The sequence below is a fragment of the Geotrypetes seraphini genome, chromosome 1 (genome assembly GCF_902459505.1).
Source record: "Geotrypetes seraphini chromosome 1, aGeoSer1.1, whole genome shotgun sequence".
NCBI lineage: Eukaryota > Metazoa > Chordata > Amphibia > Gymnophiona > Dermophiidae > Geotrypetes > Geotrypetes seraphini.
The window spans coordinates 393,667,730-393,685,021 of NC_047084.1; the positions used below are offsets into that span (position 1 = coordinate 393,667,730).

General features: G+C 45.5%; 1 protein-coding gene across 1 annotated transcript in view; it reads right to left on the reverse strand.

Moving 5' to 3' along the window:
* SHB (SH2 domain containing adaptor protein B) overlaps positions 1–17,292 on the reverse strand; it is a 175,082-nt gene that overhangs the window by 32,497 nt on the left and 125,293 nt on the right. The window contains exon 5 of the mRNA XM_033917607.1: positions 17,134–17,253. Within this exon, the coding sequence (XP_033773498.1) occupies positions 17,134–17,253 (120 nt within the window). The remainder of the gene's footprint in view (positions 1–17,133; positions 17,254–17,292) is intronic.

Genomic DNA, 17,292 nt, shown 5'->3' on the forward strand with positions numbered 1-17,292 from the left:
TTTTATAGTCTGGGGACGCTATCAGTAGGTTGGAGATTTGGTTGTCTAGTTTAGCTGCTTGAGTGACTAGGAGGCCATCACATAGTTTTTTCCGTTTAACTTCTTTGATTGGTGGGGTGTGAATGGGGTGTGAGTTTTCCTATGTCTGGATGAGTTGGTTGTTCAGATAGGTTGGGCTGTCTCCGTTTAAAGTTTTAAATAGTAGACAATAGAATTTAAATTGTATTCTTGCTGGAATTGGAAGCCAATGTGAGTTGAGGTATTCTGTAATGTGGTCGTGTTTCCTCAATGAGTAGATGAGTCTCAGTGCTGTGTTTGAATTGTTTGTAGTTGTTTTGTTATTGTTGCAAGTCAAGGGAGATAGAGGATGTTGCCATAGTCTAGTAGACCTAGCATTAGGGATTGTACTATGATCTGGAATTGTGTTTTCTCAAAGAATTTCCGAACTGGTCTTAAGTTTCTCATAACTGCAAATGATTTCTGTATTGTTTTATTGATTTGCAATTGAATGGTGCAGCATCTGTCTATTGTTATTCCTAGCAGTTTTAGGGTGGGTTGTATGGGGTAACTGATTGTGTTGATTTCTTTGTTGGTTATGTTTGGGATTTTGTTATTTTCGAGGAGGACAAATTTTGTTTTGTCTGGGTTCAATTTCAGTTTGTGATCTTTCATCCAAGTCACTACTCTTTCAAGTGTTCGGTGTAGTGTGTCTGTCATGGAGGGTTTTGGTTAATCGAAAGGTATGAGAATGGTAATGTCATCTGCATAGCTGTAGGAAGTTATGCTTTGTTTGTCCAGGTGGGTACTGAAGAGGTTGAAGAGAGGTTGAAGAGAGTAGGAGATAGTGGGGATCCTTGGGGTATGCCGTAGGGGTTGGACCAAGGTTCTGATTTTTCTTTGTCTGATTTTACTCTTTAGGTTCTGGATTTTAGGAATTCTTCAAACCATGAGTATACTTTATCTGTGATATCTATTGTATCCAGAATTTGTAGTAGGATGTTTGGTCCACCAGGTCGAATGCAGCGGTCAGGTCCAGTTGTACGAGCATCATTTTTTTCCCTGTGCTGAAGTGCTATCTAGCTGTGTCCATGAGGATTCCTAATAGTGTCTATGTGCTGAAGTTGGATCTGAAGCCGGATTGTGTGGGGTGGATAATTGGTGAGGAATTTGGCTACTAGTCCTTCTAATATTTTGACATAGAGCGGTATAGAGGTAATGGGTCTGCAGTTGGATGGTTGGTCTGTTGGTCCTTTAGGGTCTTTTAGGATCGGGGCGATGATGATTTTGCTGAGGTTAGTTGGGTAGAAGCCGTTTGTGAGTGTGGTTTATATCCATTGTAGTTTGCAGACGACACAAAGCTATGCTGGACAATCAGATCGCAGAAGGATAGCAAGGAACTCCAGAGTGACTTGTGTCAGTTAAAGAAATGGGCGGAGAAATGGCAGATGAAGTTTAATGTGAAAAAGTGCAAAGTAATGCACTTAGGCAGAAAGAACAAGGAACACGAGTATAGAATGTCAGGTGCAACTCTGGGTACATAAGAACTGCCACTCCGGATCAGACCTTAGGTCCATCATGTCCGGTGATCCGCTGACGCGGAGGCTCAGCCAGGTGTAACCTGGTGAAAACTTAGTCACCCGTATCCTTCTATGCATCTTTCGAGGAGATGTGCAACTAACTTGCCCTTAAATCCTAGAACAGTGGGTTCCACAGCAACCTCCACCAGGAGAACATTCCAGGTGTCCACCACTTGCTGCGAGAAGCAGAACTTCCTGGCATTTGTCCTGGGCTTGTCCCCCCTCAGCTTCAGTCCATGACCTCTTGTCCTGGTCACATTTGACATCGTAAATAACTTTTTATCCTGCTCTATTTTGTCGATTCCTTTTATTATTTTAAAAGTCTCAATCAGATCCCCTCAAAGTCTCCTCTTCTCAAGGGAGAATAGTCCCAGTTTTTTAAGTTGTTCTTTGTAGTTTAAGTTCTCCATATCTTTAACTAGCTTTGTTGCTCGCCTCTGCACCCTCTCCAGCAGTTTTATATCCTTCTTTAGGTAGGGAGACCAGTGTTGGACACAGTATTCCAAGTGTGGTCTGACCATTGCTCTATAAAGCGGCATTATGACCCTCTCCGATCTACTTGTGATTCCCTTCTTTATCATGCCCAACATTCTATTTGCTTTCTTTGCCGCTGCTGCGCATTGTGCTGACGGTTTCATGGTCCTATCTATCAGTACCCCCAGGTCCTTTTCTTGTTCGCTCTTACCCAGAGTTACACCTGACATTCTATACTCGTGCTCCTTGTTCTTTCTGCCCAAATGCATTACCTTGCATTTTTCCACATTAAACTTCATCTGCCATTTCTCTGCCCATTTCTCTAACTGGCTCAAATTTCTCTGTAGTTCCTCGCTGTCCTTTTGTGATCTGATTGCCCGACATAACTTCGTGTCATCTGCAAACTTGATTTCACTGGACATTCTTTCTTCTAGGTCGTTGATGAAAATATTAAATAAGATGGGCCCAAGAACCGAGCCCTGGGGCACACCGCTAGTCACTTTCTCCCAGTCTGAGAGCTTTCCATTTATGCCCACCCTCTGCATTCTGTTTTCCAGCCATTTGCCTATCCACCTTAGTATGTCTCCCTCTATTCCTTGGCTTTGTAATTTCCTGAGAAGTCTTTCGTGTGGAACTTTGTCGAACGCTTTCTGGAAGTCCAAGTTTATTATGTCTACTGGTTCCCCGTTATCGATTTGTTTGTTTACTGTTTCAAAGAATTGTAGTAAATTCGTCAAGCATGACTTCCCTTTCCTGAAGCCGTGTTGACTGGCTCTCATCAGGTTGTGTGTATCCAAGTGCCGGACTATGCTATCTTTTATCAGTGCTTCGACCATCTTTCCAGGGACAGACGTAAGACTCACTGGTCTGAAGTTGCCCGGTTCTCCTCTTGATCCTTTTTTGAAAATTGGGGTGACATTTGCTATCTTCCAGTCGTCCAGTATCTGTCCGGTTCTAATTGACAGGTTAGCAAGGTTTTGTAGTAGTTCTCCGATTTCTACCTTCAGTTCCTTTAATACTCTCGGGTGAATTCCATCCGGTCCAGGGGATTTGTCACTTTTAAGTTTGTCAATCTGATAGTATATCTGGTCCATCCACTTCTACTGTGGTGAGGCTGTCCTCTATTTCTCTCTTGAACACTTATACTGCTTCAGGTAAGAGCGAACAAGAAAAGGACCTGGGTGTACTGATAGATAGGACCCTGAAACTGTTGGCACAATGCGCAGCAGCGGCAAAGAAAGCAAATAGAATGTTAGGCATGATAAAAAATGGAATCATGAGTAGATCGGAGAAAGTTATAATGCCGCTTTATAGAGCAATGGTCAGACCACACTTGGAATACTGTGTCCAACATTGGTCTCCCAACCTTAAGAAGGATATAAAACTGCTGGAGAGGGTGCAGAGACGAGCAACGAAGCTAGTAAAAGATATGGAGAAACTGGAATACGAGGATCGACTTAAGAGACTGGGATTGTTCTCCCTTGAGAAGAGGAGACTGCGAGGGGATATGATTGAGACTTTCAAAATACTGAAAGGAATCAACAAACTAGAGGAGGAAGAAAAATTATCTACAATGTCCAATGTGACACGGACTGAAGCTGAGGGGGGACAAGTCCAGGACAAATATCAGGAAATTCTACTTCACGCAACGAGTGGTGGACACCTGGAATGCTCTCCCAGAGGAGGTTATTGAGGAATCGACCATTCTAGGATTTAAAAGCACACTAGATGCACATCTCCTTACAAGAGGCATAGAGGAATATGGGTAACTAAAATTACGCCAGGTGTACACCTGCCTGGGCCTCCGCGTGTGCAGATCGCCAGACTTGATGGACCGAAGGTCTGATCCAGAGATGGCAGTTTTTATGTTCTTATGTTAATTTTTTTCCAGGCAGTTTTCATATGATCTAGGTTAGATTTTCTCCATTTTCTTTCTAGTTGTCTACATTGTCTTTTGAGTTATAGCAGTTCATTGTCAAACCATTGGTCTGATCGTCTGTTGGTTCTAGTTTTGGTTTGCAATGGGACTAGTTCATCAAGGGTATTGGTGCTCATAAGAACATAAGTAGCGCCTCTCCTGGGTCAGACCAGAGGTCCATCTGCTCACGCGGCGGCCCATACAGGTCCAGGACCTGTATAGTAATCCTCTATCTATACCCTTTTATCCCCTTTTCCTTCAGGAAATCATCTAATCCCTTCTTGAACCCCAATACTGTACCCAATCACTACGTCAACAGTAAAATTAGAATAGCGTCATTATATCCAGTGGCGTACCTAGTATATATGACAGCCAGTGCTAATCATTTTTTAACTTCCTCCTCTATATAAAAAAGTTATTTTTAGTAATAATCCATGAGTCATACAACAAGGGTGTACTTAGGAAAAGGCAGCATCTTAAACACTGCAGTGAGCACTAGAACACCAACACACACATTGTAAAACTAAACAAACCAGATCCTGCACAGTCAACTGATTCTGTATAGTTGATGCTAACAGAAAACCATGTCCTTTTCATACACACAGAACACAGAACACAGATACACCCTCACCCAATATGGAATAATCACAAACTAAAAATAGAAATATGTAGACAAAAGTTAAATTGAACCAAGAAACCAGACTCTGCATACAATGCAACACCATAGAAACAATGGCACGTCCCCTAATATTTTACAAATTAACAAATAGAAATAAAACAAATAATGAGAAATAAGAAAATACCATTTTATTGGACTAATCCATTTTTCAATTAGCTTTCAGAGGCCAAATCTTTCTTCAAGACAGTACAGTATATATACTGTCCTGACCTGAAGAAAGGGGTTTAGTCCCCCCAAAATTGCCTTATTTACATTTCCTATTTATAAACTTTAATCAATACAGTTACAATACTACTTGATTCTAAGTAAAGCAACAAAAAAAAATTTTCTACCTTTTGTCATTTCTGCTTTAATCATCTTCTCTCTCTTCTTTCTACTCAGCGTTTGTCCTCGCTCCCTTCCAGACATCTGTCCTCTCTCTTTGCCCCTTCCACCCAGCCTCTGCCCTCTCTCTCTCTACCCCTTCCATCTACTGTCCACCCTCTTTCTGTCCCTTGCATCCACTGTCCACCCTCTCTCTGTTCCATATGGCATCTTCCCTTTTTCTATGCCCCTTCAATGAACTGTATATCCTGTGCCCTCTCTCTTCTTTGTGCATGATTCATTTCAGCTTCACCCCTTCTCCATTTTTTGTCTCCACCCCTCCCCTATGCTCTGGTATCTCTCTCTTCTCCTTTCCTTCCTTCCCACTCCACCCCATGGTCTGGCATCTCTGTCTCCTTCCCTTCTTTCCCCCTATGCCCTGGCATCTCTCTCCTATCTCTCCCTATCCCTCTTTCTCTGGCACCTCCTCTCCTTTCTTTCCCTCTGGACTGGCATTTTATGTCGACTTAGTTTCCCTTCCCTCCCCCCTCTTTCTTCTTTCTCCATGCTAACCATCCATCTTCCGTTTCCCTTTCCTCCTCCGGAGGTCTTGTATCTTTCCTTTATTTCGTCTCCATCCACAGATCCACCTTTTCTTAACTACCCTTTCATCCAGCATCTCTCCCTTCTTCCCCAGTCCCCACCACCTCACAGTCCACCATCTCTCCTTTTCTTTTCCCAACTACCCTCCTATCCAGTATCTCTATCCCCCCTCTACACCATCCCTTGTGTCCAACATCTCTCCCTTTCTGTTCCTTCCTTCCCTAAATCTCATTGTCCATCATCTCTCTCCCTCTCTTCTATTTTTAGACCCGTTATTTCTTCCCCCCCCAAAGTCCAGCATATGCACGTCTCTTTTACTCCCCCTTCCCTCCCTCTGTGTACTTTTACACCAGGGCCCCCTCACCTGAAAGTCTGCTCCCCCCTGAAGGCCTGCCTGTCCCCCCTGAAGGCCTGCACCTCCCCCTTGAAGGCCTGCACCTCCCCCTTGAAGGCCTGCCTGCCCCCCCATTGAAGGCCTGCCTGCCCCCCCATTGAAGGCCTACATGCCTGTCCCCCCCTGAACGCCTGTCCCACCCCCCACCCCAATGGACTGCTCACCCCCCCCTCCCCGGAAGGCCTGCGTGTTCCCCCTGGCCTCCCACTGATGTCCGGCTTCCCTCCTGTCTTCCCCGCACCATTTACCTTATAGGAGCAGCCTGCTTATAGGACTAGCGATCTTTACAAACTACTTCGAGCTGTTTCCTCTGCAGCGGTCCCGCCCCTTCAGAGGTAGGATCGCGGCTGAGGAAACAGCTGCGAAGCAGTTTGAAAAGATCGCTAGTACCGCGATCTTCTCTGCAGGATACGCCTATAAGGTAAACGATGCGGGGAGGCCAGGGGGGAAGCCAGACGTCAAGGGGGGAAATAGGATGCCAGGGGGGGGGGAACCAGACAGCAGCACTTCGCGAATGACCCTCCCCTCCTCGCCCTCTAAAGCAGGTATGGTAGCGGCCGGCCAGCAAGAGCAGCACTGCCGCTACTGCTTTAGGGGGAAAGGGGGGAGGGACAGCAGAATCGGGAAGCCGATTTTTTTTTTTGTTTTAAATCGATTCGAATCGATTCACCCTAAGTGAATCGGTGAACCGATTCAAATCGTGAATCGGGCAGCACTACTACAGACCTCTGGCTCAATCGCAGCAAATTGATAAAGATCTGATTGTGGATATCCAAAAGTTTGGAAAAAAAGAGGAGGTGTTGCTATTGGGAGATTTCAACCTGCCGGATGCAGACTGGAAAGTTCCATCTGCAGTATCAGAAAGAAGTAGGGAGATTGTGAATGCCGTTCAAGAGACTCTGCTCAGACAAATGGTGATGGAACCCACGAAGGAAAAAGTGATATTGGATCTGTTCCTCACAAATGGGGAGAATATCTCTAATATTCGAGTAGGTGCTCACCTGGGAAGTAGCGATCATCAAATGGTTTGGTTTGATATAACAGCTAAAGTGGAGAGCGGTCATGCAATACTTAAAGCCCTATATTTCAAACATACAGACTTTAATAAAATGGGAGAGTACCCGAAGAAAGAGCTGTTAGGAAGGGAGGACATAAGAGAAGTGGAAAAACAGTGGCTACGAACCTTTATGTGAAGAAAATAAATAAAAACAAGAGAAAAAGGAAACAGATATGGTTCTCCAAACTAGTGGCAGAGAAAATAAAGGCAAAAGAGTTGGCGTTCCTGAAATATAAAAAAAACCAAGAAGAGGAGTACAGAAAGGACTACAGGGTGAAACTGAAAGAAGCCAAGAGAGATATGTCTGGCGAACATGCAGGCAGAAAAGCAAATGGCTAAAAATGTAAAAAATGGAGACACATTTTTTTTCAGATATTAGTGAAAGGAGGAAGATGAAAAATAGAATTGTGAAACTAAGCACTGAGCCGCGTGGAAGCAGTGGCGAAGAAAGAAGGAGGAGTGAGAAGAGAGAAGCCAGGGGAGCCGGAGACCAGCTAGCAGCGGCAAGGAGCGGGTAGCGGCGAAAGGCTCCAGCCACCCCTACCGCATCAGTGCAGCATCATCACCTGGACTCCTCCTTAAAGGGAGGGAGCCGCAGCGCGAATACAGCACTGAGCCGCATGGAAGCAGTGGCGAAGAGAGAAGGCAGAGTGAGAGGAGAGAAGCCAGGGGAGCCAGAGACCAGCTAGCAGCGGCATGGAGCAGGTAGCGGCGAGATGAGGCTCCGCTCACCCCCACCACGTCAGCGCAGCATCATCGCCCGGACTCCCCCTTAAAGGGAGGGAGCCGCGGCGCGAAGACAGCACTGAGCTGCGTGGAAGCAGCGGCGAAGAGAGAAGGAGGAGTGAGAGGAGAGAAGCCAGGGAAGCCGGAGACTAGCTAGCAGCAGCAAGGAGCGGGTAGCGGCGAGAGAAGGCTCTGCCCACCCACACTGAGTCAGTCCGAACTCCCCCTTAAAAGGGAGGGAGCCAACGGCACGCGGCAAAGGCGCTTGCCTTAGCAAGAGCGCCTTTGCAAAGGGCCTTAAGAAGGGCCTTGTCGCTACATCCAAGGACCTCAAGAAAGGAAGACAGCAAGGTAAGGAAGTATACACATACACGCACACATAAAAGCAAAAAAAAAAAAAAGGCAAAGGGGCAGCAAAAACAGAAGAAAAGGAAGGAGTAGGCCCAGGGGGGACCACATACAAAGAGAAGCGGCAGGCAAGGAAGGCACTGAAGAACAGAAGTAGGGGCAGAAGACTAAGTAGAGGTAGGCCAAGGAGGTAGCACACGCACACACATACATAAAGACAGCAACAAGCACAGCAGGACTATGAAAGGCGGACTCAAGAGAGAACACATATACACGAGCAAAAGGAGAAGGCAGGCACAAATGGCATACAAGAGGCAAACAACACACACGCACAAACAAAGGGAAGCAGAAGATGAAGAAGGTAAGGAAGAGCCAGGCACAGGAGTGAACATACTAACAATGAGCACCAGGACTCCTAGAGGGCAGACAAGAATGGAAGCTGAAGGAATCCGGAAGATGAGCTTCCCAGTGTACTGCACAGACTGCCACATGTATGACTACCTCCCCTCCGGGTGGCAGTCGTATGTGTGTGGACGATGTTAGGAACTGAAGAGCCTGAAGAGCGAAGTTAGTCGTCTGAAGCTCAGGATCCAGGAGCTGGAGGGACTCTACATCTCAGAAGACCCCTTCCAGACAGCGAAGACCCCATGCGAGAGAGGTGCATCGAGGAACAAGTCAGGGAGCTCGAGAAGTTCATCGAAGATGCCTACAGGAGAGTGGAAGAACAGGAACATGAGGAAGACACAGAGAGCGGAGGACAAGAAACATCTGACACCAAGGTAGAGGATACCCACGGAGGAACTTTGCTGAAGGAAGAGGCGAGACACTATCAGTGCCTAGAGCAAGAAGAAACGAAGAACACAGACCTGCAACCGCAACGGAGGCTGAAAAAAGGGAAATCTGCAATCCTGGTGGGAGACTCAATCCTAAGGCAAGTAGACAGTCACATAGCAGGAGGGAGAGAGGATCGGCTAGTGACCTGTCTCCCAGAGGCAAGAACGAAAGACATCGTCGACAAGATTGAAAGAATCCTGGAGGGAGCAGAGATGGAAGAGACAGCAGTGATAGTCTACGTCGGGACGAACGATGTCCCCAGGAGAGACTACAGCAAGAATGCACTGACTGAACAGTTCAAGATCTTAGGAAGGAAACTGAAGATGAGGACCCAGAGGATAGCCTTCTCAGAGATCCTGCCAGTGCCTAGGGCAGAAGCAAAGAGGCAGACGGAACTGCAATCAATAAATGCGTGGATGAGGAGATGGTGTGAGGAAGAGGGATTTTTCTTCGTGAGGAACTGGACAACGTTCTGGGGCAAGAACAAGCTCTTCAAGAAGGATGGTCAACACCTGAGCCCGGCGGGAACTAGACAACTAGCAAATAACGTCAGAAGAGCGATAGAGCAAGCTTTAAACTAAGCAGAAGGGGAAAGCCGACAGTCGACCTGGTGTCGACGGTTCGGGAGACAATATCTAGTGAGGGTACTGAGGGGGAAGAATGCTGGGAAGATGCATGTGGCAAGCAACAGGCTATGGAAAAACAAGGGAGACAGAAGAAGCGAGAGGAGGACAGGATGAATATACTGCAAGGGGAAGTCCAAATGGAACTGGATGATGGGAAGGAACAAGAGGAGGACAATAGGAACACACCACAAGGGGAAGGCAATATGAACATACCACAAAGGGAAGACCAAAGAGACAACATTCAGGAGTTGGCAGGTCAGGAAGGGGACAGAAAGAAGAATGAAATGCAAGGGAATTAAACTGCGGCATATTTGCAACCTATCTTTGAGAACTGGGGTAATCCCGGAGGACTGGAGGATAGCGAATGTTACACCAATCTTCAAAACAGGATCAAGAGGCGACCCGGAGAACTATAGACCGGTGAGCTTAACCTCAGTTCTGGGGAAGAGGGCCGAATCACTGATCAGGGAAGGTATCAATGAGCATATAGAAAGAAATAATCTGATGGAAACAAGCCAGCATGGTTTCTGTAAAGGACGATCATGGCAAACGAATCTACTGCATTTCTTTGAGGGGATAAGCAAACAATTGGACCAAGGTGACCCCATAGACATCGTATATCTAGATTTCCAAAAAGCCTTCGACAAGGTTCCCCATGAGCGCTTACTGAAGAAACTGTGGAGCCATGGGATGGAAGGGGACATGCACAGATGGATCAAAAATCGGCTGGCGGACGGTAGGAGGAAGCAGAGGGTAGGAGTAAAGGGACACTACTCTGACTGGAAAGGGGTCACAAGTGGTGTCCTGCAGGGGTCAGTGCTGGGACCGCTGTTGTTCAATATATTCATTAATGATCTGGAAACGGGGACGAAGTGCGAAGTTATCAAGTTCGCGGATGACACAAAACTCTCCAGCAGGGTCAGAACTGTTGAGGAATGCAAAGAACTGCACAGTGACCTGAACAATCTGAATGAGTGGGCAAAAAGATTGCAGATGAGCTTCAATGTGGAGAAATGTAAGGTCTTGCACATAGGGAAGGGGAACCCCCATGCACAGCTATACAATGGGAGGGAGGGTACTGGGGGAAGGCAACCTAGAAAAAGACCTGGGGGTATTGGTGGATAAAACAATGAAGCCGACGGCACAATGTGCAGCAGCCTCAAAGAAAGCAAACAGAATGTTGGGCATTATCAAAAAAGATATCACTACCAGAACGAAGGAAGTTATCCTGCCACTGTATCGAGCAATGGTGCGCCCACATCTGGAGTACTGTGTCCAATACTGGTCGCCGTACCTTAAGAAGGACATGGCGATAGTCGAGAGGGTCCAGAGGAGAGCAACAAGGATGATAAAGGGCATGGAGAATCTTTCATATGCTGAAAAGCTGGACAAGCTGGGGCTCTTTACCCTGGAAAAGCAGAGACTGAGAGGGACATGATACAGACTTATAAAATCATGAAAGGCATAGAGAAGGTGGAGAGGGACAGATTCTTTAGACTAGCAGGGACAACAAAAACAAGAAGTCATTCAGAAAAACTGAGGGGAGACAGATTCAAAACGAATGCAAGGAAGTTCTTCTTCACTCAGCGGGTGGTGGACACCTGGAACGCGCTTCCAGGAGAGGTGATAGGACAGAGTACAACACTGGTGATCAAAAAGGACTGGATGACTTCATGGAAGCGAAGTGGATTGCAGGGTGCAGATAGAGAGTTACTTACAGGACATTAGGCGAATAGGGTATGAACGTTTTAGGTTAGAAGCACTTACAGGCCATGGTCCTGGGGGCCGCGGCGAGACTGAACTGCCGGGCACGATGGACCCCTGGTCTGACCCGGCAGGGGCAATGCTTATGTTCTTATGTTCTTAAAAGATGTTATGAATCGATATGTGGAGAGTGATAAGGAAAAAGCAAACGTGATAAATAAATACTTCTGTTCTGTGTTCATGGAAGAAAATCCTGGAGAAGGACCGAGATTGTCTGGCAATGTTACACAAGAAAATGGAGTAGATTCTGTGCCGTTCACAGAGGAAAGTGTTTACGAACAACTTAAAAAACTGAAGGTGGACAAAGCAAATGAAACCGGACGGGATCCATCTCAGGATACTGAGAGAGCTCAGAGAGGTTATGGCGGGACCTATTAAAGACTTGTTCAACAAATCTCTGGAGACTGGAGTGGTTCCTGGGGATTGGAGAAAAGTGAATGTGGTCCCTATTCACAAAGGTGGTCGCAGAGATGAAGCAGGAAACTACAGGCCAGTAAACCTCACTTCAGTTGTTGGATAAATAATGGAAGTGTTGCTGAAAGAAAGGATAGTGTACTTCCTAGAATCTAATGGGTTAAAGGATCTGAAGCAACATGGCTTTACTAAAGGTAAATCGTGCCAAATGAACCTGACTGAATTTTTTTGATTGGATGACCAGACAACTGTATCAAGGATATATGCTAGATGTCGTTTACTTAGATTTCAGCAAAGCCTTTAACACGGTTTCTCATAGGAGGCTCTTGAACAAATTTGATGGGCTGAAGTTAGGACCCAAAGTGGTGAACTGGATTAGAAACTGGTTGTCGGATAGACACCAGAGGGTGGTGGTTAATGGAAGTCGATCAGAGGAAGGAAAGGTGAGTAGTGGAGTCCCTCAGGGTTTGGTGCTGGGGCCGATCCTGTTCAGTATGTTTGTGAGTGACATTGCTGAAGGAGTGAAAGGAAAGGTTTGCCTTTTAGTGGGTGACACCAAGATTTGTAACACAGTAGACACCGATGAGGCAGTGGAAAATATGAAAAAGGATCTACAAAATTTAGAGGAATGGTCTAATATTTGGCAACTAAAATTCAATGTAAAGAAATGCATTTGGGGATTAATAATCAGAAGGAGCCGTATTTGCTGGCAGGTGAGAGGCTGATATGCACGGATGGGGAAAAGTACCTTGGGGTGATAGTGTCCAAAGATCTAAAGGTGAAAAAACTGTGCCCCTGTACAGGTTCATTGGTGATGTCCCACTTCGAGTATTGTGTTTAGTTTTCGAGACCGTATCTGGTGAAGGACATAAGAAGACTTGAAACGGTCCAGAGGAGGGCAACGAAAATGGTAGGAGATTTGCGCCAAAAGACGTATGAGAAGAGACTGGAAGCCCTAAATATGTATACTCTAGAGGAAAGGAGGGAAGGGGAGATATGATTCAGATGTTTAAATACTTAAAAGGTATTAACTTAGAACAAAATCTTTTCTAGAAAAAGGAAAAAAAAATTGGCAAATTTAGGATGTTTGAGGAGGGGGGGAACATGCAGAAACCCTCAAAAACCTGATTTTCATACATCCCCCCCCCACCTCGATGCACCTCAGAGCCTGTAATAGCCTTATTCACTGTGACCTATGCTGGCAATGAGCTGCAGCCTACCTCAGCTCTTTATAGTAGCTGGAAAGGAGAATAATCATAAGAACATAAGAAATGCCTCTGCTGGGTCAGACCCGAGGTCCATCATGCCCAGCAGTCCGCTCACGCGATGGCCCAACAGGTCCAGGACCTGTGCAGTAATCTTCTATCTAAACCCCTCTATCCCCTTTTCCAGTAGGAATTTGTCCAATCCTTTCTTGAACCCCAGTACCGTACTCTGCTCTATTATGTCCTCTGGAAGCGCATTTCAGGTGTCCACCACATGTTGGGTAAAAAAGAACTTCCTAGTATTCGTTTTGAATCTGTCTCCTATCAACTTTTCCGAGTGCCCTCTTGTTCTTTTATTATTAGAAAGTTTGAAGAATCTGTCCCTCTTTACTCTCTCTATGCCCTTCATGATCCTATAAGTCTCTATCATATCTCCTCTAAGTCTCCTCTTCTCCAGGGAAAAGAGACCCAGCTTCTCCAATCTCTCAGAATATGACAGTTTTCCATACCTTTTATCAGACGTGTCGCTCTCCTCTGAACCCTCTCGACTAACGCCATATCCTTCTTAAGGTATGGCGACCAATATTGGACGCAGTACTCCAAATGCGGGCGCACCATCGCCCGGTACAACAGCAGGATAACTTCTTTCATTCTGGCTGTAATACCCTTTTTGATTATACCAAGCATTCTATTCGCTCTCTTAGCGGCTGCTGCACACTCTGCCGACGGCTTCATTGTCATGTCCACCAATACCCCCAAGTCCCTTTCCTGGGTACTCTTATTCAATAACATCCCTCCCATTGTATAGTTGTACGTCGAGTTTCTGCTCCCCATATGTAATACTTTACATTTCTCAATGTTGAACTTCATCTGCCATCTCGCTGCCCATTCTTCTAGTTTGTTCAAGTCCCTTTGCAATTCTTCGCAGTCCTCTGTAGTCCGAGCTCCATTAAATAGTTTGGTGTCGTCCGCAAATTTTATTATCTCGCACTTCGTCCCTGTTTCTAGATCATTTATGAAGATATTAAATAGCAGCGGCCCGAGCACCGAGCCTTGCGGGACACCACTCGTGACCCTCCTCCAGTCGGAGTAGTGACCCTTCACTCCTACCCTTTGTTTTCTACCCTCCAACCAGTTTCTGATCCATCTATGTACTTCTCCTTCCACCCCATGGTTCTTCAGTTTCCGGACTAGACATTCATGGGGCACCTTGTCAAAGGCTTTTTGGAAATCTAGATATATGATGTCTATGGGGTCTCCTTTGTCCATCCGTTTGTTGATCCCTTCGAAGAAGTGCAATAAGTTCGTTAGGCACGATCTTCCCTTGCAGAAACCATGCTGGCTGGTTATCAGAAGTTCGTGTTTTTCAAAATGTTGATCAATGTTTTCTTTTATCAGTGCTTCTGCCATTTTCCCCGGAAACGAAGTCAGGCTCACCGGCCTGTAGTTTCCCGGGTCACCTCTTGATCCCTTTTTAAAGATGGGCGTAACGTTGGCTATCTTCCAATCTTCCGGGATCTCGCCTGTTTTCAGGGATAAGTTGCAAATTTGCTGCAGTAGTTCCGCTATCTCCTCCTTTAATTCCTTCAGAACCCTTGGATGTATGCCATCCGGACCCAGGGATTTGTCAATTTTTAGTTTTTCTATCTGCCTGCGAACGTCCTCAAGGCTCACTTCTATGGATGTAAATTTTTCTGCCTGACTTCCGTTGAAGAATTGCTCAGGTTCCGGTATGTTGGACATGTTTTCTTTAGTAAATACAGACGAGAAGAATATGTTAAGCCTTTCTGCCACTACCTTCTCCTCCTTCACCACTCCCTTCCTGTCTCCGACGTCCAGCGGTCCCACTTCCTCTCTAGCCGGCTGCTTCCCTTTAACATATCTGAAGAACGGTTTGAAATTTCTTGCTTCCCTGGCTAGCCTCTCTTCATACTCTCTTTTGGCTTTCCGAACCTCACAGTGACATTCTTTTTGATGCTTCTTGTGCTCTTTCTGGTTCCTCTCAGTTTTGTCCTTTTTCCATTTCTTGAATGAATTTTTCTTATTGCCTATCGCTTCCTTCACTATTTTGGTTATCCACACCGGGTCTTTTGTTCGATTCTTTTTGCAACCCTTCCTGAATCTGGGGATATACAGATTTTGCACCTCGCTCACCATATCCCTGAAGAAGGACCAGGCATGATTTACCGTTAGCCATGCTTTGGAAGTGTTCCTAAGTTTCTTCCTTACCAATTCCCTCATTGCTTCGTAGTTTCATTTCCTGAAGTTAAAGGTTGTCGCTATGGATCTCTTGCCTTTTGATACTCCTACCTCAACCTTGAACTTGATCATATTATGATCGCTGTTTCCCAACAGTCCCACTACTTCTACTTCCTTTGCAGGTCCCCTTAACCCATTTAGGATTAGATCCAGAGTGGCATTTCCTCTCGTCGGTTCTCTAACAAGTTGCTCCATGAAGCAATCCTGTGTAGCTTCCAGGAATTTTGTCTCCCTAGCGCATTTTGAGCTTCCAAGACTCCAGTCTATCCCAGGGTAGTTGAAGTCTCCCATAATAACTGTGTTGCCGCTTTTGCATTCTCGCTTCATCTCGGCTTCCATTTCCTCATCGATATCTCCGGTTTGCCCGGGTGGGCGATAATATAGGCCCATCTTTATTTCAGGCCCTTTCCTTCCCGGTATTTTAACCCATAGAGATTCCAGCTTGTTGGCCATCTCTGCTGTGTCCATTCTTGTGGATTGTATGCCTTCTTTTATGTATAGGGCTATTCCACTTCCTTTTTGTCCTGATCTGTCCTGGCGATAGAGCTTGTATCCCGGTAGTGCTGTATCCCATTTGCTTTCCTCATTCCACCATGTTTCAGAGATTCCAATGATGTCGATGACTTCTGCGTTGGCCAAGGCTTCTAGTTCCCCCATTTTGTTTCTTAGGCTCCTTGCATTAGCATATATGCACTTTAGATCCTGGTATTTTGCTGTCCTCCTTTCCTTTCCCTGTGCTTCGGTCCTTATTTTCTTCTTTTTTGCTGCAGACATTGTAACCTCTTCTTCTGGGTTAGTCGACTCCTGCAATTTGTCCCTTGTTTCTTCCCAGCCATTTTTCCCCTCAGTATCTTCACAGGATACCGTCTTCCGAATCGTTGACCCTTGGTCAACTGTTGGCTCAAAATTCCTCTTCAATGCTGATCTTCGGACATCTAACCAGACACAGCGTCTGAGGCATGCAACAGTTTCGGGAGGGGGCAAGTCAGTGCTGACCCAAATATAAACCGAGATGCCTATTTTTGGGCCCAAAAATCTCTGTTTATATTCAAGTATACAGTATATGGTACTTATGCAGGTTGGATAACAGGGCCTGTCAGCTTCAGACCTCAGTCTGCTTTTTCTCTAAAGGTGAGAAGCTCCGAGCACTTAAAAACACGAAAGAAATATCGAAAACACTGAATAAGCAAAAGAAGAGAGCAGAGCAGAAACACTCCTTCCATCTCATCTGAAGAAGGGAAAAACTGCAGGTGACAGTAGAGCTCCCAATGAAGTAGGAGGCTCACATAAAATGACTCATGGCCACAGGGAGATAACTTGCTTGTCCAGAATGACAACTACTACACTGGAAATATATTTATGAATAAATTAGCATGAGCTAAATACTGGGTTTCCTATTTTATACATAAGATCCACATGACACTTAAGAGGGAAATTCTATAAATGGCGCCCTGTCGGCACCTAAGTTAACTGAGAAACGCCATTTGAAACAGCAATTAATGACTTTAAAGCGCCTACCCGGTGCTTAAAGGACCTGGAATCATAACTCCAGAGGTGCCCAGAGGTGCCTAATGCCACTATGGGCCTGGCTAATGCCGGATGTGGCATTAGGCGCCATAAAGCACCTTTGTAGGTATGATTCATGGCAAAGATAGGCGCCAGAAATATAGGCCTGGAAAACCCTGGCCTACATTTCTGCCACCTATCTTTCCCAGAGGCACCAATTCTTTATACGGCACTGTTGCGTGACTGACATGCAATCGGCGACCACAGATATTGGCGCCGTATAGAGAATCTGGGACTTAGTGCACACTAAGATTTAGTAAAAGGACTGCAGAGTGACAGAACAGGAAGATCATTTGGCGATATCTTGTCTTATTAACAATACTTGATTATCACTAAACTAAAAGTTACAAAAATGTTTTCACTATGTTATTTCAAAATTCACTTACTTCAGTGATAGTGAATAATCATGCTTGCTTGTCTGACTATTTCTTACAAGGTAGCTACATTCCTTACACAACCTTAGAAGATTCTCTGCATCTGTTCGGCTGATTGCTCCATGGTACCATCTGCAAATAAGACTACTTTTAATCAATTATTCAGATGTT